Raw genomic sequence first — 23,671 nt, forward strand, 5'->3', positions numbered from 1 at the left:
CCTGTGTGTGTGTGTGTGTGTGTGTGTGTGTGTGTGTGTGTGTGTGTGTGTGTATGCACTCCTGCACGTGTGTGTCCATATATGTGTTAACAGGCCAACCACAGGAAGACATATACTAGCACTGCTCAGCTTTGTTCATAAGGTGCTTCATTCTCAACTATAGGTAGAGTTAAGGTATTTTTTGCTTTTTTTTTGTTTTGATTTTTAGAACAGAATTAAGCTAAAATTAGTGAAGGAGAGTGACAACTTTTAAGTCTTTAAAAAATTTTTTAGAAATACTCTTATTTATCCATTCCCCCACTCTCTCACGCTACCATCCTCCCATGCCTCCCACCAACCTCCCAACCCACCCACCACCCACTCTCCAGGGATAGTGAGACCCTCCAAGGGGCATCACATCATCTGGGGGAGGGCCCAGGCCCTCCCCCTCCACATCTGGGCTGCAATAGTATCCCTCCATAGGGAAAGGGCTCTCAAAGTCCATTTGTGACCTAGGAATAAATCCTGGCTCTACTGTTAGAGGTCCCATAGACTGCCCTGGCCTCCCAGCTGGCACCCACATTCAGAGGGCCTGGTTTGGTCCAACGCTGCTTCTCTTGCTCCGCAACTAGGGTCTGCATACTCTCATCAGGTCAGGTCAACTGTTTCTGTGGGTATCTCTAGTTCCGTCTAGGTTCATTTGGTCGTCTCTCCTCCCTCTTCGAAACTGGATTCCAAGAGTGTGGCTCAGTGCTCAGCTGTGGGTGCCGAGAGTGACGATTTTGATTGTGAAGAAACAATAACAAACATCTGGAAGGGGTTTTAGAAAACAAGTGTTGCTACAAATTTAAAGATGCAGAAAAATAATGAAAACAAACCCTTTGTGTCGCTGAGGGGACAGGGGCTGCAGCCTTCTAGGTTTGTGAAGCTGACAGCAGGTTGGCTTCCTTTTTGCTGGCTAGGCCTGCAAGGACTTAACCAAAGTAGAACACTGTTATTCCCATGGAAATGGAGAAGCAGGGAGTCTATAACCCTTGATTACTCAAAGATTCAAGACAGAGATAGATGGGTTTTAGAAACTGGAGAAAGTCACACACATAATTTTCATTCTGATCCTGTTTTGTGAATCATGAAGGAATGCAAAAGCAGTGTTCTTTCTGTTGAAGTGGAAGAACACAACTTTATCTGAATTCAATGCATGACTATATAGTAACTTATCAGTAGTCTTTCAGAAGAGTGATTTAAGTCTTATGAAGGAGATATTTCTGCATCAAAGATAACTTGCTTAATTTTTAACAGTAACACTGAGGGACAATTAGTTGAGATGAGCATTAAGAATAAGGCACTGTGAACCCATGTGCCTGCTCAGGACACATCTTCAATGTCCCGTGATGCCTAGGTCATATTTCTGCTCCTCCCCTCCCTCAGTTAAGCGAGGAGCCATTTACAGCATATGGAAGGTTTTTCACACTGCAAGCTATTCTGAGGGGGAAATATGTGCCTTACAAATGCTGTAAAATGAAATATGTATTTCCAAATGGTGCTGGCTGAGCAAACACATCCATGGACACATTCTGCCTCTTTGTTAACCCTCAGGCCCAAACAAGGGAATGGAGTAGAGAAAGAGCAAGCAGGTCATCCTGGAATCATCACTCCAGAAGCCCACATATGCTCTTTTAAACACATTTAAGATTACAGGCACCTTTCTCACAGAAGCATAAACAGCCTTACTAATAACAAAATAGTACTTTCAAATTATGGAGAAATGGGTATGCTCTTGCAAAAGGTAATACTTTCTTTTGTTTTTCCAGTGGCTCAACACATTGACATGAGGCTTAGAGTTGCTAGGGTTACCATGTCACTTACCTGCAGACACTCTGGAACAAAGTCCCTTAGAGTCAGAATATGAACATGGAACAGTAAAGATAAAAGACTCCTTTTGCATAACTTAATTGGCAAAAAATCAATGTGCAGGAACACGCATGCAACATTGGCTCACATCTCCACCAGGCCCGTCCAGGTCCATGGGAGCAGGAATGTCATTCTACCCTAGCCATGCCACTCTTCAGAAACAACTGTCCAATCATCATAGAGCTTACAGTGGAAATCCACGTGGAGGATGGACTAACATGAAAGCTGGGTAACACAGGCAGCTGTGTGTACTTACCCTCAGTACTGTCTGTATGATGCTGGCACATGATGTGACTTTAAAGTGTTAACTCCTTTGTGGGCAAAGGATACTAAATCATTTCTGAAGAGCATATCATGGAGTAAAAGGCTGGGACTCTTCCTACAAGCTAAGCACTGTGCTCAGTGTTCATATAGTAACTTCCTCAATGATTACTAGTCAGTGAGGAAGGCCTTGTGATCCCCATTTCACAGATGAGGGAGTCTTCTCAGAGGGTCAGTGACCTCTCAGAACTCACATAACCAATTAACAGACTTCTTAAAGCATAACTTTCTATAATCCATATATTTTGGCTCCTAGTAATCATTTATTTATTTGCCAAATATGAATATATTTAAATGTTTTACACTAGCTAAAATATGAAGCAAACACGTAAGTCTTTGTACTTTGTCAGTGCATAAAAGCAGAAGCCAGAGAACTCAGCCAGATCTAATGTTCACAGTGTTTGTTGGGGTCATATCCAGTTAAACGTTCCAAAAGGCAAACAGGGGAAGACAAGTCAGGACTTGCCTAAGCATTTCCTATGTCACTTACTGCCTTGAAGAGGGAAGGAAGAAAGAAAATTACCCAAAGAACAGTCTCTTGACATTGAAACATGCAGTTCAGTTTGTTGTAAAATCCATGAAAAATCAAATTTATTTATTTATTGATAACAAATATTATTTATTTAAAAAAGCATTAGGAAGAAAACTTAAAGAGATGAGAATATTTTTCCTTTTCATTGATTCACTGCTGGCTCTTTTGCTTTAGTATTTTTATTGGAAATAGAATTTTTTAATATAAACTACAGCATATTCTGATTATGGTTTTCCCTTCCCCCAGTTCCTCCCAGATCCTTCCCACCCACCCAAACCTATCTTTTGTCTCTCACTAGGATATAAACAGTCATCTAAAAAATAATAACTATAAAATAAAATTAGATAAAATAAAACCAGAACAAAACAGACAGAAGAAAAAGAGCCAAACAAAAATCTCAGGACACACATTGACACACACAGAAATCCCATAAAAATATGCAAAGGTCCTATAAGGGGGAAAAAACCCAAAGCAGTGACAAGGCATTATGAAACAAAGGATCTCCAAAAATGCCATTGATTTCACTTTGTGTTGGACATTTACTGCTGGGCATGGGGTCTGGCCTTAAAAGTGGTTTGTATATCAAGTGAGACTCCATTGAAGAAAACTAATTTTTCATTTGCAAGCAGCTATCAGGTGGGACTAGCTTCTGGGTTAAGGATGTGGGTTGTGTCCATTTCCCCTTCAGCACTGGAACTCCATCAGGACCAGATGTGTGCGGGCCATGTGCATGCTGTCACAGTCTCTGCGTGTTCACATGTGCACTGATCCTGCTGTTTTTAGAAGGCCTTGCTTCCTTAGGGTCCTCCATCCTCTCTGGCTCTTAACATCTTTCCACCTCCTTTTCCACAGAGTTCCCTGAGCCTTGAAGAGAAGGATTTGGTGGAGATATTCCATTTAGGACCACGTATTCCATGATCTTCTACTTTCTGCATATTGTCCTTGTGAGGCTGTGGGTCTCTGTATTTGTTCCATTTGCAGCAGAAGGAAGCTTCTCTGATGATGGCCGAGTGAGACACTGACCTATAGATATATCAGAATTCTGTTGGAAAGTCATTTTATTGCTACGTTTCTTTAGTAGAATAGTAGTATTTGGTTTCCCCTAGGTTCCTGGCCTATCATTGGATCATTGCTGTTTAATTTTCCAGGTTCTAAATGCAAATAAATCACTGGCCACAACCATGGGCACAGGGGGCTCGTAGCTGAGCTACACAATTTGGAGTCGTGTCTGGGGTGAAAGTCTGTACAACGCAGAGCTTACAAGGGTTTTCTGTACTTCCAGAATCATAGCCAAGTCGGTGTTGGACACCATCTGATACTTCTTGTACAATTAAGACATGTCCTTATTCCTGTGCTGCTGTTTTTCAAAATTGGCCTCTGTCTATATAGTGACCAAAGTACAAGCCCATGAGGAAGGGACTGAGGGCCTCTGGCACTTACATGGATGGATCCCTTGAAGGCTGTCAGCAGGAGAAGCAAACAAGTTCGGGAATAGGCTAGACAGGCTTAGGGTGGTGCTGGTTGCATTCAGTGTGACAGAGCGTTCTCTTATCTCTAGTTTCCTACTGTGAAATGATTCGTTTTCCAAAAATGACTTAGTAGTCACAAGAAGGGAAACTGTTTTTCACTTTCTTCTCTCTAGTATGTACTCAGATATGAATCCAAACTAAAAATTGCTAAGTTTCCTACAGTTGGCATGTGACAAATCCTTTTCTAATAAAAATGGAAAGTGGTTTAAAGCTGCAGAATTAGAGAGACAGGAGAAAGAAGGGTTCCCCCCCCTTTACTAAGCATATTTCTGTATGTCTTACAATCAGCTGATATTTGGAATACACAGATTGCTCACAACCTCAACAGGGATGACAAGGCTGAAGGGGCTGTAAGGGGGCCTATGAGTGCTTTGAGTCAGGCTGAAAACCTGCTATGCAGACTGCCTGATTCACCTGGGGTCCTGTTTTCAGCTTTCATGACAAAGAAAAGCATCTCATAAAGCAGAAATTAGAATGTACTGTCACAGTAAACAATGACATGAAACACTGTGCCCCACCATCTTCATGAGAATGCAGTCATAGTAAATAGTGACGTAAGATACTGTGGTACCACCATCTTCATCTACAGACACATGTTCTTAAATATTACCCCAGGCAATTTTCTGCTTATTTAATCTGTGTGCATTTCACAAAGTCCCCCCTTCCCTTGTGTGACTAGAGATATTACAGAACGTTATATGTGAGTTGGCACCAAGTTAGCTATGTTTTGTCCTTCTCAGAACATCCTCAGGAGATTTTAATAATGCTCTGGTCTTTGTTTATTTTGTTGTTTCTTTAAATAAACAAACACCCAACTATGGGCCATACAGTAATTGATGTCACTTGCTATAATTGTCTATTTTTCCTGAAGATGTGACCATTTTTCACACTTGAGACTTCAAATGATTCAAACTCCTTTTGAAGACTCAGAACTGTGGCAAATGCTTTTGTGACATGCATGCTTCCAGGCTAATTTTATAGAAATGTACATTTTAATTAATGTTTAATAGTCTCATGCAATGGCATCTAAGTTTTTTTAATGAAAAATGGGCAGATCCCTGACATATTTTTCAAACAGCAAACAGAGTTCTACATCTCAAAGGAAATCATCCAAATCTGAATGACTGGTTTCAATATCAATAGTGATATTCCAATATCTGTAATATAGAGATTTCTTTTAAATTGATTAGAATGGCCCATGCATTCACACCAAATCACAATCAATCATTGTATATTGTTTGAATGGTATCATTTCCTCACTAATTGCAAACATTCTCAGCATATCCCACAGTTACTCACTGACTTCAAGAGTCTCTACCACTATCTTTATGAATTTGACCTTGGTTGGCAGAAACCCAGTGTTCTTCAAGATTTCTTGAATGAGTAACTCACCAAGAAAGGGTGTAGAATATAGGTTTTAATTCAGTCCAAATCTCTAACAAACTCTATCAATGTTGCTGGTTTATCTCAACTACACTGTGTGTGTGTGTGTGTGTGTGTGTGTGTGTGTGTGTGTGTGTGTGTGTGTGTGTGTGTGTGTGTGTGTGTGATGCTTCTGTAGAGTATATATACACATGTATGTGCACACAGAGGTCAGGGAACAAGTCCAGGTGTTGGTCCTTGTCTACCACCAGGGTCTTTGTGGTTCACTGCTTCAAACATCATGTTAGCAGGCCCACAAACTTTCAAAGGTTATCTTGTCTGTTTCCTGTCTTGTCAAAGGAGCCCTGGGACTACCAGCTTTCAGTGAGTCCTCAGGATCCAAACTCTGACCTTTCAGCTGCAAGCGATTTACCCACTGAGCCTACCAGCCCAAGGACTACATTTTGAGGAGCAAGCTGGTCACAGCTTGAATACAGGACCATACTGATATAAAACTGTCTTAAAAGAGGGGCAGTGGGGGAGAAGGTAGAAGGAAACTCAGGGCAGGAATAAGGAAGTGAGTGAAAAGAAAACACCATTTTGATGACAAGTGACCAACTTCCACCATAGCATGTCCATCACTGACAGCTTAGGACCCAGAGGAGGGGGAAAGGAATCCAATGGTTTTATTTTTGTTTTCAAGACAGGGTTTCTCTGTGTAACAACCCTAGCTGTCCTGGAACTAGCTCTGTAGACTAGGGTGTCTTAGAACTCATAGAGATTCACCTGCCTCTGCTTCCCAAGTCCTGGGATTAGTCTACTTTGTTGCAAAAAAGGGGTTGAAGAAGCTGACCCTGCACACAGAACTTTCTTCAATCCTCATAACAATATTTACACACACACACACACACACACACACACACACGAACACTAACACAAGCCAGGTGGTGGTATATGCCTGCTATCTTAGCCCTCAGAGGTAGGAGGATTGGTAGTTAAAGGTAAGTCTCTGAGATAGATGGAGAGAGAGAGAGAATTCTAATAAACAAAAAACAAGACTATCTTCAAGCTTTGACGGTGGCACAAAAGAAAGTATTAGGGAACAGTGAATGTCCAAGGGGGAAAAATTAGAGAAGAAAATGTAGCACAGACACATGGAAGATCCAGAAAGTGGGGGAGAGGAGCATACAGAGCCCACCAGGATGAAGTTCAAGGGGAGAATTCCAGTTCTGGTGGCAATTAGAAGTGACCCAGTTGGCAGGGCTGGCCCTCTCAGAGAGGTTGCTGTCACCCTCTTTCCTGCAAGGCTTGTGTGGACATGGTTTTCCAGCTCTGGCCAGGGTAGATTGGTTCTGGCCAGTACATAAAGTCGGTTTCTACATCCCCTCAACTACTAGGCTGTAACGAGAAGAATGCTGTTTCCAGGTGGGGAACCAAGCAGCAGAAACCTGAGGGTCTGTAGGCTTTCAGACTCAGGCTAAAGCTACTTCACTCTTGGTCTCTTTCTCTATCTTCAAGACCCTTCTTTTGGTTCAGTGGATCCTTTCAAATCCCTTCCTCTAAGATGACTCATCAACAAAATCTCCAGCTACGTTCCTAGTGGAGATAGGTATATTCAACAGATTGGGTGTCAACTAAATAGATGGAAATAGAAAGTTGAGGCAAAAACTTATGAGTCACCCTAAGATTTTACAATAGGCAAATTGTGGTATGTATTAAAATAAAGAAAAGTTGTCTATTTGTTGTGAACAACTGCCACAGCACTTGAAGACCCTAAAAAGCAGGGCCAGCGCATAAACACACAACACTGAGCTCAACTCTTGCCATAGGATTAGGTTGGATGTCCTGGGAAAAGGTAAAGATCTTGGACTTGTGATAGGCAAGGAGTAAGACAACTGAGTTACTTTGCTGCCAATACACACAAGATCTCCCTGTCTTGAGCCCAATGTAATCTCTTCTTTTTGAAGTTCTTAGTTCTATCAGTATTTGAATTGTGATGTTCCTGGGGGTATGCTGCTCTAGGTTGGTTTCCATACCCCCACTGCTTTCAGTTCAGCCTTCCTGGTCTGCTAAATTAGGTACCACCTATCTTTCTGTTTCCCAGCTTCCAAAATCTTGCTGCTATTATTTTGCTTCAGTTTTCCTTGACTCTCTGGCCCCACACCACCCAACAAATGCTTGAAACTCTTAATTGCTGTGTGTTCTGATTTCCAAATGGTGTAGCACAAGACCTTGGATTTAGTTGCAAACACTGATAAAAGAAAGAAGGAAGGAAGGAAGGAAGGAAGGAAGGAAGGAAGGAAGGAAGGAAGGAAAGAAGGAAGGAAGGAAGGAAGGAAAGAAGGAAGGAAAGCTGGCAGGGAGGGAGAAGAGAAGAATAGAGGCAAGATGAATAAAGTTGACAGGGTTTTATGTGCTTCATAATATTATGTAAGACTAACTTTCAACCTAAATATTGAAAATGTGGTTTGTTATATGGCAACTCCAGTGAAGAGAGTATGATTCTGAGAGATTATCTCATGGATGGAATGAAGTGCATGTCTGCCTCCTCTGCATGTTGGCTGGGTGATTTGTTTTGAGATATCCTCTCCAGTCTCCAAATTCCTCCGATGGAGCTTCATTAGGCTGAGAGATACAATTTGTGCACTGGTGCATTCTAAGTGTGTGCCAAGACAATATACTGATAATGACTTTGTAAGTCTCTTGTCTCTACCAGCTAAGAGCTGAAAAATAGGCATGCATCACTGTGCCTAGCCACTTGTACCTTAAGGTACAATGCAAATAGAACTGTTCTCTGATGAGATTTCTTACTCATTGAAATTTTTCTTCTTAAAGATTTCTTAAGCACTGTCCTGATGAGATTATAAAAGCAGGCAATTCTGTTTATTTTCTTTAAACTTTTTTTGTTTTGTTTTGTTTTTTGTTTTTCGAGACAGGATTTTTCTGTGGCTTTGGAGGCTATCCCTGAACTAGCTCTTGTAGACCAGGCTGGTCTTGAACTCACAGAGATCTGCCTGCCTCTGCCTCCCAAGTGCTGGGATTAAAGGCATGCGCCACCACCGCCGGTTAAACTCTTACAGCATGGTTTTGTTGTTGTTGTTTTCCTCCACATGGAGTTTAACCTACAACCTGAGCATGTTCCTTTAAAGAGATTATCATTCTCCTTACATACATACTAGCATCACTTTCCCTGAGTATTATGTCTTTTATCACCTGTATCCATTGGAAATAGTTTATACTTTACCCAAAGATAAATGTCGTAGGTACTTTTCTGTTACTATGATAAAACACCATGACTAAGGCAACTTATAAAAGAAGGCATATGATTTGGCTGATGGCTTCAGGTTAGAGTCATTGATGGTAGAGCAGAAAAGCATCTGAGTGCTTACATCTTGATTCATAACCACAAGGCAGAGAGAGACATGGATGGAGGGAGAGAGGGAGGGAGGGAGGGAGGGAGGGAGGGAGGGAAAGAGAGGAAGAGGGAGGGGGAGAGAGAGGGCGCTAGGAATGGCACCATTCTCTTGAAACCTCAAAGCCTGCTGGTTTCAGTGGGGTTACTACTGCTGTGAAGAGATACTATGACTAAGGCCACTTATAAAGGACAGGATTTAGTTGGGGACTTGCTTACAGTTTCTGAGGGTTAGTATATGCTTGTCATGGTGGGGAGCATGGTGGCAGGGAGGCAAGCATCATACTGGAGCAGTAGCTGAGAGCTCACATCCTGATCAGGCAGCAGGCAGAGAAAGACAGTGGGATGGCATAGGCTTTTGAAACCGCAAACCCTACTCCCTATGACACACCTCCTCTAACAAGGCCATACCTCCTAATCCTTCCCAAACATTTCCACCAACTGGGGACCAAATATTAAATATAAGAGTCTATTGGGGCTATTATCCTTCAAAACACCACAGCAAGGAATATGCAAAACATCTTCCAGAGTTGTCAGTGTGCTGTGAGTTCTTGAACATTCCTTTCTTTTGCAGAAAAATGTGTCATTGCTCAACCAGTATTTGTTTTTGAGAAAGGAGAACACACTTTCAAGGTAAGATCAAATTATTTTGGTTTTGATAAATAATACTTTAAGGAGGTAGCTATACTAAGATATAGTAGCTGCGTGATATTATTTTGTCCTTCTCCACTAGCTGAATGTTCATGTAGTTGGGACTCACAGATATCTGTTTGGTTGAAATCTCTAAGTTTAGGTAAAGTGGTTTACCTAAAATAATATGCTTACTTGGAGTGACTTAAAAAAGGTGTCTTAAAAAAAAAACAAACAACAAAAAAAAAAATCCAACCAACCAACCAACAGCAACAACCAACCAACCAACCAACAAACAAACAAACAAACAGAAAAAGATTAGGAAGTTTGAGGGTTTCCTAGGTCCTCAATACTGAAAGAGCCTAAAACTGGGTATAAAAATCTCCAGCAAACAGTATTAGTTTGAAAGGGCTTATAGAGTCTACCTGATGTTGAAGCATCATCCTGGAACCACAGGAGTTGGAGGATCAACTATACCCACCAATTGTATTATTGTGGCTGTGTGAATTCATTCTTATATACAGCCATTAATGAATTGTTTACAAAATAAACTAACTTTACTCCTTTGTACAAAAAGCAAATTCTTACTCCAGATCAACCACTTCAGAATGCTGAGAGCAGGTGCCTCAGAAAGTTACATTTTAAACAGGTTTTCAGAAATGACTCTATAGTCGTTGAAATCTATAACCACTGGGCTAGACTTCTCTGTTGACATGTTCTTGGTGAAAACTTTGGTGTGTCCCTCTGTCCTTGTGAGGGGCAGAGTCCTGGCTCCTGAAGTCCTCTTGTATGGAGGCAGGGTGGGAAAGTGACGGAGTAACAGCAGAGGCTCAGCTTTCACTGGCAGTTTTGTGTCTTTTCAGAGACCTGCAGAAGACAGCCTGGACGAGACCGCAGAACGTGGTAACGAATTACATTCTGTGCTGGAAAGCCCCCCAAAACCCAATCTTTATGCAAAGAAAATAAATAAAGCCCAGCATTTGGCCTTGTGGCACCGACTCTGTAAAACGTCGTAATGGTTTCCTTGTTTTTAAGTGCGTACATGGATTGGCCTCTGGTTTGAGAGACGACAGGCAGACACCTGTGAACAGTGGCGGGAGCAAAGGCCTCTGTGGTCCTGAGCAGAGCTTCAGTATGTGTATACAGTTCCCTGCCACAGACTCATTTCCAACTGTTCCATGCTAATATGTAGGCTTACAATCTGTAGGCTTATAATCACCTTAACACCCCTAACATTTAAAGTGGGATTCCATGAGTCAGCATGTGAAATGATGACCTACAGACACAAAAGGGTCGGTTATAGTTCCATACTGTGTGTTATTGTAAGCACAATATTACTGCTTCTGTTACATTTCTTTCAGAATTCAGTGGTTTCTCAAGGAAGCGTGTAAGGTCTTCATCCGTCACGCTTCATACTACAGATTCTCAGTCTTCAGGAGGTAGGTATAGTTTTGACTATTACTCTGCATGTGAAACTACTTAAAAACATTCCAACTGGCCATTGAAAAGTAAGCACCTCCAGAATAAAAACATGCCAGCGCCTTAAGAGCGTTATCATACGCTGTACTCTAAGTGAACTGAGAATGTAATTTTCCCACGTGCACATCAACATACCCAAGTGCTGCTGTGCCTAATGGATTTTACTGCCCTCAGGCTTTGTAAAGCAGCAATTTATGTACAAATATCTACACCAGTATAAGTTCACAAGTAGCATCTTTGCGTGTGTGTGTGTGTGTGTGTGTGTGTGTGTGTATGTGCCTGAAAGAATGTCTAATACATTGTATGCAATCAAGAAATATTTACTAAGTTGACTGGACATAAAGTTTATTATCACCAGAGGCAATCTTTGTTTCAACTGAATTGGAGATGTAAATTTTTTCCAAACAACAGAATCTTACTCAAACTAGACAGAAGACACACTTCTTAATGACCTGCATTTGTGATCTGCTTTTAGTGGCAGCTTTGTCTCCGACACGCCTGAGGTCTTCATCATTCACTGATGTCCCAACCTTCCCCCCCTCCTGGCCAGGTAATGACAGACTCATAGAACCTCAACCCTGACACTTTGATGTTTCGAAATCTTTCTTATCAATGATGTGTTTTCTTTCTCAGACAGCATAAGATGTAATAGCTTGAGCAACAAATCAGACAAAAGTCGTAGCCACATGTGCAAGAGGGCTATCAACAGAACACTAACCCACCAATTCAGGCAGTCAGTGCGTCTTTTTTTTTTTTTTTTTTTTGGTTTTTTTCGAGACAGGGTTTCTCTGTGGTTTTGGAGGCTGTCCTGGAACTCACTTTGTAGACCAGGCTGGCCTCGAACTCACAGAGATCCGCCTGCCTCTGCCTCCCGAGTGCTGGGATTAAAGGCGTGCGCCACCAACGCCCGGCTGCGTCCTTTATTTTTTGCAAAAAGTTTGAGCTTGGAATGTTTTAGGACTTCATATATGAAATGTAGATGTCTACATTTAAAGAATTCTGATCTGCACTGTATGCTCAGTCAGCTGGGAATTCAGTTTGCCTTGTTTTTGTAGCAAGGACTTCAGGAATTCTCTTCATAATAGGTCTTATAGCCTTTGTGCCATAAGCTGTACTTTATGGAAGGTAGATTTACAAAATAAAAATAGCTTGCTTTGTTTTATTCAGTATTGTCTACACATATAGCTTATATAGTACTCAGAACATAACCTTGCTTTCAAGTAATATTCTATACTTGGATATGACTCTGTTAGAGATTTCACTAATTAAGATAATGCTTTGCCAAGTAAAATGATTTTGTAATTAAATGTTTATCACAACGAAAAGGTTGGCACTACCTTCACACTAAACAATGACTTATATCCCTGACAATTTTTATTTGTACTAAACAACCAACTGCATTTTCTAGTGTTTATCACTATGAAATTCTGTTATCTATCTATCTGTCCTTTTTATTTCTTTTTGATTGTCCTCTAACCAAAAACTGCAGTTTTCAAACCAAGCAATGGAAATTAGTAACAGTAATTACAATCATGACTGAGCAACAGTGTATCAGACACTTTTAGTCACAGAAGAGACAATAGACTCTCTGAACCCAAATGGCAAGCTGTACAAGAGAAATGGGGAGGTGGCCAATCCCAGAGGCAAAGCCTTCTGCTTTGTTATGTTTTTGTGTAAAGCAAAGGGACAGCTTTAGTTTATCTATATAACTACTTCATTTAAAACATCAGATACACAAAGGATGAACAATTCCGAGGACATTAATCAGTAAGCAGCATTTCTACTTTATACTACGCAGAATCATAAATGGTGCTGGAAATGAGAAAAATGGTACAATTTATTTGGTTTATTTGTTGTTCTGTTTCAAGTAATAAAGATATCAAAGACTACCAAGTCCAGCTTGGTTGGGACAGCAATTCCATTACAACAGTCCTAAGATGACATGCCCTGAAGAACACCTTAAAGAAGTGTTTCTATTCGCTTGTCATCTCCAGTAGTCAGACACTGGCCACTGCAATACCAAGGCAATACCCTCCCTTTGCAAAGTGTAGAAATCCTATGCTTACAGCCCCATCCATTGTACCCATCAGCACACCTAGAGGAAAACAATCTGGCATCATTGTTGCTGTAGCTTGCTTCCTGTTACTGTGACAAAACACCGAGAAGCAGCAGCTTAGGAGACGGCAGGATTTATTCACCTAGTCATGAAGGGAAGTCAGGGCAGGAACCGGGAGGCAGGAACTCAAGCACAGACCATGGAGGAAGCTGCTTCCTGGCTTACTCTCCGTGTCCAGCTTGCTTTTTCAACAGCCCAGGACCACTTGCTCAGGGGTGGCACTGCCCATAGTGTGCTGGACCCTCCTACCTCAATCATTAGTCAAAAATGTCCCCACACACTTATCTAAAGGCCTATCTTAATTAGGCATTGTTTTAGTTGACACTCTTCTGAAGTGGTTCTTGCTTGTGTCAAGTTGACAAAACACGTAAACAAAACAAACTTAATCAGCACAGTTGACATCTTTAGTTCTCTCCTAAGTGTCACTAAAAGAGAATGTAAAGACTTTGTTGATAGTGTTAGAGCATTCTGTGAGAGGTATACATATGCACACAGGATTCATTATCACTTCAGTGTTTGTGATTTGCAAAATTTCTTATGGCACTAACCTATTTAATGATTGTAAATAAGATTACCTCTTCTATAAAAGACCTAATCTTAGATTTTTGAGAATTGAACAGAAGTAGGTAGCAAAACTCACCTGGCAATCTTATTTTTAACAGGACCAGCCCTCCCATGAGCACTACTTTCTAACAGTATTAGTGCTATAGCGACATCTACTGGCGATCTCTGAGGAGGCCTTTTCTACAAAAATGTAAAATATTTCATGAACTTTAAAGTTTTTTTTAATGTATTTTTTCTTATAGTGAGGAAAAACAATGTTTTTATGACATTAAGTCGGGTGCAAAGGAATATTGACATGAACAGCGTAGAGCAAGGTATGACTTTTCAGTTTCAAGAATCCCAGAAATTGTACCTCTTTCAGTCTACTGTTTGTCTGTCTGTCTGTCCATCTATCTATCTAATGCATTTGAGGCACAAGGGAAATTGTGTTAGAGTTTAGAAGAAAAACATTGGGCAGGCTAGCTTTAGAACCCCAGCAGCTGACGAATAGAAGGGATAAAAGTCATGCTACTGAGGTTGGCACAATCATTGAGGTTGGCATAGCCATGTCATTGAGGTTGGCACAGTCATTTCATTGAGGTTGGCACAGCCATTTCATTGAGGTTGGCAGGCAGGTCAGACACATGGTGGATGAGTAGTCACGTGGCAAGGAGGGAAGCTTTGTAGAAAGAGTAAGGAAGCTCAGACTATTGGTGTAAGCCTGAAGTGTCAAGGGAGGCATGCTTAGAAAAGAGCTAGAAAGAAATAAACAAAACGTTAAGCTTCTCTAAATAATTTAGATAAGTAGGCAGACTCACGACTCTATTGGCTGCAGTTCATAAGCTTCGTTTACCATGTATATTTTAATCTCTCTCCTTCCACCTCTCTCTCTCTCTCTCTCTCTCTCTCTCTCTCTCTCTCTCTCTCTCTCTCTCTCTCTCTCTCTCCGTCTCTGTGTGTGTGTGTGTGTGTGTGTGTGTGTGTGTATGTGTTGGGTATAGGACAGAGTGACAAAACATGGAGGATAAAAATATTTGATTAGACAAGTCATGTAATCAAAAGAAACACTTATTTGACAAAAGCTAGGCAAGAACGGAGTGACAGCCAATAATACATGGGCTACATCTACTTTGACTAATCTTTAAAAACTTAATTACGGTATTTTTAAAAAGCATTATATTAAAATAGGGATAAAGGATAATTTACCAAAATGTATTGATCTTTTCATTCTGCTCTTTCAAGGTCCTGTGAGACCTGAGAATATTTTAAGACCTGCTATTCTGCAGCCACCTCGAGCTCAAAGCTATGAAAACATAAGCAAAACATTTGGGCACGGTGCATTCAAATCCTGCAAAATTGAGGAAAATGCCAAGCACAAGGTACGAAAATACCCTTTGGTAGGAGGGACACTGGAATGATCTTGGTACTCTTATGAAATTGGAGCATGTTCCCTGAACCAGGTTTTGTGGTTGCTGTCACTCCCAAGTGGGAAAGCTGTGCAGCACGCAGTGGGAACTCGTGCACATAGTAGGAATACTAGGATGCTGATGGTATGAAACTCGGGGAAGCAATGGCATGGACAGGGGTCAGAACTTACAGTCAAATAACAGAATAAGAGGTTCTGCATGCCCGCCGCCCAACGTCATAGTGAGGCTTTGGCAGTCTAGGTGACATTAGACATCGTCACAGATAACAGCAGCAAAGATTCCATACACAGAGTAACTGTGGGTAGAGTAGGGGAGGTTGGCAGCCTCCAGGAACAGATACAAATTCTCTCTCCTAAACACTGAAGGGTCTGAATCACTCACTGCAAAGCTTTCCTAAAGCAGTACTCTTTTGTTGGGGTATGCCGACGTGGGGCTCTGGAATGTTCTATGCTCGCAGCTGTAGCTATGACATTCTGGAGGATTGGACAGGATTTAGGTGACTGGGATTTAAACTATTCAATTAGCCATTTGATTTTCAAACTCGTGAAGTTGCTCAACTAGTTTGGTTTGGTTTTCACTGAACCCAATGACAATAACACATGGAAGGAAATATATCAGTCATTTTGATTGAGGAAAAAATACGAATGGAAGTAGTCTTAACCTGCAACCACCTGTGTGCTTATCCAAACCAAGCACTCAACATTCTCCCTATCAGGGAAAAAAGGAAGGCGAACTTAGTCAGCATTTCCCAAAATTGTTATGCTTCCAAACCCTCTTCTTCATAAGATATGATTTTGTGAGGCCTATTGTGAGTTTTAATAATTTAACAAATTATGTATGGCAGATGACAAGTGGTTTATAAGGTAAAGCATTAATTTCAGATCGATACATTACTAAAGTTTTAATTAAATACAATCTAATAATTACTTTGATCTATTTAGGAATGTCGGGGAGAATAGTTTTAAAGCAGTCTTAAATTTTGTAAGGAAAAGTTGACTAAGTTTTGAACTGTTAAATACTATTTTGGAATGGTATGTACCATAGACAACATTTTTGTTATATGTTATGACATCCAAAGTGTAGTGATATTTATTTCTTCCTTGTCATGACTTTTATAAATCTCATCCATGTCTGCGTGTGCATGTATGTGCATTTGGAGGTCAGAGAACAGCCTTGGGTGGCATCCCCCAGGAGTCCTCCACTTCGCTTTTTGACACAGGGTTTCTTTTTGGTTTGACAATTTGGTTACAAGGCCAGCAATCCCAAATATCTGTCTATGCTGCCCCACCCTGGGATTATAATGTTTGCTACTGCACCTAGCTTTCTGGGGATTGAATGCAGATCCTGGTGACTGTGTTTATTCATTACTTTAAAAATTTCTGCCTAAATTATAAAACAAAATTTCCAGATCTAGTTTTCAAATATTTCTGTATGATTTAAAGATCTAATAAAGAGAGATTACTCCAAGTTATAGAGAAGCCCAACTAGGTATGCCTGTTATTAGGTTTTCTGTTCCATGATGGTCTTTGAAGTTCCAGAGACACATAATCTATGAAATTCTATGGTTCAAGTTTGACTAAATGAATGTAATCTGGAAACAATGTGAAAATTATCCTTAAGTGAATTATATAGAGTTATCATCTTATATTCTTTATTGACAAATATCAAAACTAGTTAAGTTATTGTCCACCCTGCTACTATTTAGTAAAAATATTCACTGCCACTCATAATTAAAAGATTACAAACAAAAATGGGCTACCATTTTATTATACAAGTTTAATGAAAATATAAACTTTGGTAACACTGTTTCTTATAGTCTTTAAAAGGTTTCCTTTTGGTATTAGATAACCAATTGGTGTGTTTTTCCCTAAGGAAGACTATTTCTTCAGCTCTTAGCATTCCTTAATTGCCTGTTGTTTTTTGTATAGGATTGAGGCCTCATGGGCTTGCCCCGCCCCCACTAATACTACCCTAGCCCACTTTAGCCTGTTTACTGTTGTCTTTGTTCAGCTCATGTTTAGGCAGTCATGTTGGTGAGACTTTACGGGATGTCCAGCCCTGAAAACATACACGCAAACAACATTATACTGATTACACAGGTTGTATTGGGAATTTATATCTGTCTGTCTGTCTATCTATCTCTATATCTATTGATATAGATACATGTATTATGTAACAACAATTAGTGAAAATAGAGGCTATGAATCTGAAAAAGATCAGACAGGTGTATAGGGGAGGATTTGGAGTGAGGAAAGAAAACGTAATCATAATCTCAAAAAGTAAAAGAAATATTTTAAATTTTCCTTCTACAAGGTTGAGGATTTGGCTCAGTGGTAGAGTACTTGCCTACTAAGCACAAGGCCCTGGGTTTTGTCATTGGCTACTAAAAGGCAAATTTCTGTTACTTAGCATACAAGATAATGGGATTCATTATGGCATTTCATGTAGACATAGCATCTTACTTTGCCCTTCATCCCTCCTCCTCTCCAGCTGGTCCCCATTCTTCTCCCAAATAGTGCTGCCTCTGCTTTCACGTCACATACTTAAAACTAAAACTAAAACTACATTCTGCAGACAATGTCCATTTATTGTGTATAAATCAAAGCACATATACCTAATACTATTTTAGGCAACAAAGAAAGGAAACTATCATGTAGACTGAAAGATCAATTATTTGAGTGACAAGGTCTTCAGCATATACTTTGACCTTAGATAACCAAGGCACATGATCTCTTGTAGGTATTTGGAAGCTTTTAAGTTCTGTTATAAGAGGGAAATAGTCATACTTTTATTGATTAGTATAAAATTCAAGAGGAAACAGAACTGCCTGACTTTGAAAACATGAACTATCCCAGAACACATCTGCAAATCCCTCGGGGCGGGGGGGGGGGGGGGGTGTGTGTGGAGGGAGGGTGTGTCCAAAATACACAGTAAACACTGAACCACATGAGTTCTGGTCCCACCGCTGAACCCCCTCCAGTTCTGAAATCCCCCACTCCCGCATTTATGGGATCAGTATAGGCCCATTATGTACATGCTCAAAACCAGTTTCGGTTGGCGCAGTCACCCACAGGAAATGTCAGGATGAGATGAGCTGAGTCTCCTCTTAAACCAGGTGGCTGTGGTAGCAAAGTTCATGGGGTGCCCTCAGAGGCTGTACAGCCCTGAAAAGTCCCCCACTATCCAGAAGTAGTCACTAAGTCCAAATGGATAAGATAGGTAAAAGTATCAAAAGGCAACACGTTTGTGAGTATTACCATGAAATACGAAGTCTCTGGAATAAAGACTTGTACTCAATGCCATTTCCACTTGGCTGTGTGACTTGGGTGAGCTCTCCAAGTTCTTTCTGTGCACTGTGGGCAGTAGAAGGACAGAGGTGCACTGAGCTGTGAGGAGCACATGAGATGAGGCACAGAAAGGGCTGGGGGACATGCTATCTTCACACAGGATAACGTGCGACCATCACTGGTTTCTGTCTGGGATTTCTAGACAGGGCAAGTCTAATGAACTTTCAGACGGATCTCTCCCCGCTCCCTTTTCAGATATCTGAGTCGAACTCTAGTTTGCTAAGTGAAAATTTACCACATGCCAGAAGTTCAGTCCAGCTGTCTGCTGAGCTACACACCTCAGAGGCAACATCAGGGTAAAGTATACAGCTCATGCATTCCTTCTCCAAAATGTTTGGGGCTAGAAGTGTTTCAGATAATTTTTTAGATTTTTATAATATTTGGATGCATATAATGTAATTAATATCTCTTAGATAGGACCAAAATCTAAACAGAAAATGCATGCATACAGATTTACATACACCTTGAGTATATAGTCTGAATATAATTATATACAATTTATATATTTTTTATTTTTAAATTTAAATTAGAAACAAGGTTGCTTCACATGTCAATCCCAGGTCCCTCTCCGTTTCCCTCCCCTCCTCGCGTGCCCTCCCACCAACCCCCTGCCAATATCCCCTCATTTCCTCAGGGAGGGTGAGGCCGTCCATGGGGGTGTCCATAGTCTGTCATTTCATCCAGGGCAGGGCTAGACCCTCCCCCAAGAGTTCAGGGTGAGAGTGCATCTATATACAATATTTTTAATGACTTTGAGCCATCATATGAGGCCAGGAATTTTCTACTCATGATCTTATGCCAGTGCTCAAAATGTTTGTGATTTGGGAAAATTTTGCACCTAAGATTTCCTAATTAGAGATGTTCAACCTAATAAGAAAACCGAAATTGTTCCTTTTCATTTTTGTTTTCTTTGACCCTTTAACTATTCATAAGAAGTAATTTTTGACACTGTATGAATAAATTGACAAGATTCTCATTTGAGAGCATGTTTTATAAGAATGTTAGTTGAGAAAGCTCTTCAGAATACCTCAGCTACTTCACTATCATCATAATAATATTAGGTTACCCTCATTGCCTCATGGACTTGGCTCAGAATATTTCAAAAAGATATGACTTCAGGTACAAGTTATCTTGCTATTAATCTTCCTTCCTTCCTCTTTTTATTTTGATGTCCTTTCCCCGTATTTCTAATCAGTTTTGGTGCTCTCTATGATTAATTATCATTAACTGTTTAGATAAAAGGAGAGCAGTATGCATCTGTTAAGTAAAAAGCTAATGTTACTTAGTATTACTGGTGATGAAGGAATGTTTCCCTGAGAGAACACTGGGAATGAATATGGACAAACACTGGTTCACACGAGTAGGCTCCATCCCGGTGAGGTCATGAGGATGTGCTGAGAACCGTTAGAATATCTGCCTACAAATGGCTGTATGTTTGATTTTCTCATCTTGTGAAACAATTTTAATATAAAAATCAATTTTCTTGGAGTAGAAGAATTAAAATAATGTAAATTCAAGTATAATTGATAAGACACCCTGAAGATCTTGAATGGCTAAAAGCACCATTGGCCACTTAGGACAAAGAATAATGGTTAGGGATTGCTGGAAGGCAGTAAGATAAGGGCTGGGCAACCCTCCAGCTGGTCATGCAGCCCACATAGCGAATGGAATGAGGTCATTCATACAGGTCAACTCCAATGTCATAACAGAAAGCAACAATATTCTGAATGTTGTCCCTGGAAGTCTTTAGCTCATGTTTTTCCTTCACTTCTCATTGATTTCATGTGAAAAAAGAGGAATGATTATGCTTGAACCACTGCTTTATTTTACCTGCTAAGGCTTAAAGTGGCTTCAGCCACAACTTTACAATAACAAATACTTATTTCTGTTTCACAGATGCCAACCAAAGGAAGATAAATGTTCTTTCAAAAGCTGCAGTTCTGATTTCGTTTTTGGAGAAAACATGGTAGAAAGAGTTTTGGTAAGATTTTGGTAAATTATCTTAGAGAAACTGTCGTTTCACATTTTTCAAGGCAAATTAATAGTGTCAGTTCGAGAGTGCTTCTTAATTCTGGGTTAAAAGCCACAACTTCTTTAACTATAAAAGGCTTCTGGGAAGCATGTCCCAGCTGTTTAAATAATAGATGTGAAACCCATAATGCAGTGGTTCTCAACCTTCCTAGTGCTGCAACCCTTTAATATAGTTCTCCTCATGCTTTGGTGACCCCCAACCATAAAATTATTTTGTTGCTACTTCATAAATGTAATTTTGTTGTTACTGCTAGGAATTGTAATGTAAATATCTGTGTTTTCAAATGGTCTAAAGACTTCCCCTGGGACAGGGTCAGTTGATCTCCAAGAGGTCACAACTCATAGGTTAAGAACCATTGCCGTAGAGGAAGGAAACTGTACAATAATTTCATTATTACCAATGTGAATTGTCAAACAGTTCTTCGCCTTGTGCTAAGCCCAACGTACCCACTGAACTCCCAGAAACATGCGTCAGCTAGATAAGCTCAATTAGTAATATTTTAATATACTGTTCTCATCAGTGTTTTCAACTTTAATTTTTAAAAGTTGCTTGAAAGCAACACTGTTATACTATGAGTTTTGGTCATTTTCAAACACACACACACACACACACACACACACACACACACACACACACACACACAGTGACTGCTGGCTAACACTGATATCGGAGGCAACATTAGGACCCCTTCTGTTCTCTGGGAAATCTAGCAGAGTTTTCTTTCCTGGGAAGAGCACTGCAATGTTCTGGAAAACACTGAAATGAAGTGAATGGCACTTTGGTCAGCCTGGTGGGCCACAGAGAGACAGCCACCCGCTTCCCTGCTACTCGAGCTTTCTGTGTTTCCCTAAAACCAGACCCATCTGGAGGGGCTGAGATAAGTGGGTCCTGGTTTGGGGATTAGAACCAAAACTTCCCAACTATAGCCCAGTTCTCTGTCAAGTGGGGAGGGAGCCAGAAACCAAAACCCAGGGGCTATTTCTTGTGTGCTGTGTTGAAAACAGAAAATCTTTTGGTTTTTGGCTTACTGCAAATATCCAGGTATAAGATTAAACAATGCACATTTTCCCCCACTTAGGGCACTCAAAAGTTCACCCAGCCTCCACTTCAAAACCATTCCTATGCCAAGGAAGAAACATTCAGATCTGTTCTGAAATTTCCTGATGCCGCTTCAGCTCCAAGTAAGAATCATTTAACCTCACTGTCTCCTGTTTTCTTTTTATGTGCACGGGTGTTTTTCGTGCATGCATGTAGGGGCACCACAGGTGTGCCTGGTGCTCAAAAAGATCAGAAGAGGACGCCAGATCCTCTGGGAATGAAGTTACAACGACCATCACCGAGGTGCTGGGGACAGACACTGGGTCCTCTGGATTAGCAGCCAGTGCTCTTAACACTGAGTTATCTCTCCAGCTCGCTCTCCTATTTTTAATAACCTTTACCTAATATCCATACAACTGTAAAAGCCTACAATCCAGTACTTAAAATTGTTTTGGAAAGGATGAAAAACTTAATTAGACTATAATACAAACTTTAAAATTGTTGACTTAATACCATGGGAGAGTAAATTAGGTGGTTTTAACTGACTCAAACAGTTTGACCTTTAAAATATAAGTTAAGAAGATGTATTAACATGTTAACACACAACCTTAATGGCAGAAGAAACAGGGTCTTACATTTTTTTCCTTCTGCTTTCTCTTTGGAACAGACTCTATTAAAAATATATCCCTAATTGAATCAGCTGCTGCTTTTTCTTCCAAACCATCACAAAAATGCTTGCTTGAGAAAATTGATGTTGTAACAGGAGAAGAAATGGAACATAATGTGTTAAAGGTTTGTATGCAATGTATCACTTTTCCTAGTATTATACAGACTAAAGTCAACTTTATTAAACACATCATCAAAAGTACCTAGAAATAGAGCTTCATGAAGACTAAGTTACTTGAACAAAAACTGTTTGAGGCTTGTAAAAAAAACCTCATCGTTAAACTAAGATAGTGTTATCTTCTTAAATATTCTCTCTCTCTCTCTCTCTCTCTCTCTCTCTCTCTCTCTCTCTCTCTCTCGTGTGTGTGTGTGTGTGTGTGTGTGTGGGCGCGTGCACACGTGCAGGTTTACAATCACTCATTCTAGCTGTTGAGGAAGAGAGAGGCAATGAACCTAAGTTTCGGATTCTCCTGCTTTAGCTTCTGGAGTTCTGAGCTTGTATACACGGTGGGCTAGGATCCTGTCTTCAATAACTCAGACTTCCACTTTACACCTTTCATGTCTGCTCTCACAGCCAGTGTCATTACTATGGTCAACTCTAATACTGAAAAGTGACTTGATTTTAGTTCAAGATGAAAAGCTTTTTTTGTTATCCTTGTTGCTTATTAAAGTGTGGACATTTGCATAAATAAAGAACTTCATAGGTATACACTGTAACAATGATCTGATTTGGAGCTGAGTGGTGTTAGTGTACAATTTGTAACCTCACTGTTTGTTTAAAGGTACCAATCCTCTTTACAATTCTCCATCTTCTCCCATGCTCGCTCCACTCCCCCTTATTTTCACTAGGACCTAAGGATACTTTTATTCTAAATAAGTGCATCTCATGGTATAATTTTGGCCTAATTGAAGTAACTGCTAGGGGTCAATTCCTTGCACAGTGCATTTTCATTTGAATGTACAGATGACTTCTTTTGCATGGGAGTAATTGATAACTGACAACCATTAAATTACCACATGGAACCTGGGGTTATAATGTCACAGCTCTCCATGGCCATGTGCTGTGCTTGAAATACTTTAGCACACAAATCTACGATTCACTTCTTTCAAATAACATTATTTGGCCAAAATAATATCAAGTTTAATGGAGAATTTGGCATATAGAGACATACTAAGTAAGAAAGCAGCAAGTATCCATGGTACCCTCTAGTTTTAAAAAAGATGAGAACATATATGTGTTGTGTGCATCCCTACAACCATCTCTGAAGGATAAGTAAGGGACAATAGTGGCACCTGTCACTGCAGTGGAAGGTGGAGAGCAAGGCTTGGGAACCTTTCATTTCACTC

The 23,671-nt window shown here is 40.3% G+C and overlaps 1 protein-coding gene across 3 annotated transcripts in view; it reads left to right on the forward strand.

The window, feature by feature from the left end:
- The window catches only part of Ranbp3l (RAN binding protein 3 like), a 47,092-nt gene that overhangs the window by 11,890 nt on the left and 11,531 nt on the right, over positions 1 to 23,671 (forward strand). For all 3 annotated transcript variants that reach the window (XM_040757604.1, XM_040757603.1, XM_040757605.1), the window contains exons 2-11: positions 9,621 to 9,679; positions 10,540 to 10,579; positions 11,038 to 11,115; positions 11,631 to 11,705; positions 14,078 to 14,149; positions 15,057 to 15,193; positions 18,784 to 18,884; positions 20,485 to 20,569; positions 21,699 to 21,801; positions 22,326 to 22,450. In XM_040757604.1, coding sequence (XP_040613538.1) covers positions 9,621 to 9,679; positions 10,540 to 10,579; positions 11,038 to 11,115; positions 11,631 to 11,705; positions 14,078 to 14,149; positions 15,057 to 15,193; positions 18,784 to 18,884; positions 20,485 to 20,569; positions 21,699 to 21,801; positions 22,326 to 22,450 — 875 coding nt within the window. The remainder of the gene's footprint in view (positions 1 to 9,620; positions 9,680 to 10,539; positions 10,580 to 11,037; positions 11,116 to 11,630; positions 11,706 to 14,077; positions 14,150 to 15,056; positions 15,194 to 18,783; positions 18,885 to 20,484; positions 20,570 to 21,698; positions 21,802 to 22,325; positions 22,451 to 23,671) is intronic.

The sequence above is a fragment of the Mesocricetus auratus genome, unplaced genomic scaffold (genome assembly GCF_017639785.1).
Source record: "Mesocricetus auratus isolate SY011 unplaced genomic scaffold, BCM_Maur_2.0 Super-Scaffold_100015, whole genome shotgun sequence".
In the NCBI taxonomy this organism is placed as follows: domain Eukaryota; kingdom Metazoa; phylum Chordata; class Mammalia; order Rodentia; family Cricetidae; genus Mesocricetus; species Mesocricetus auratus.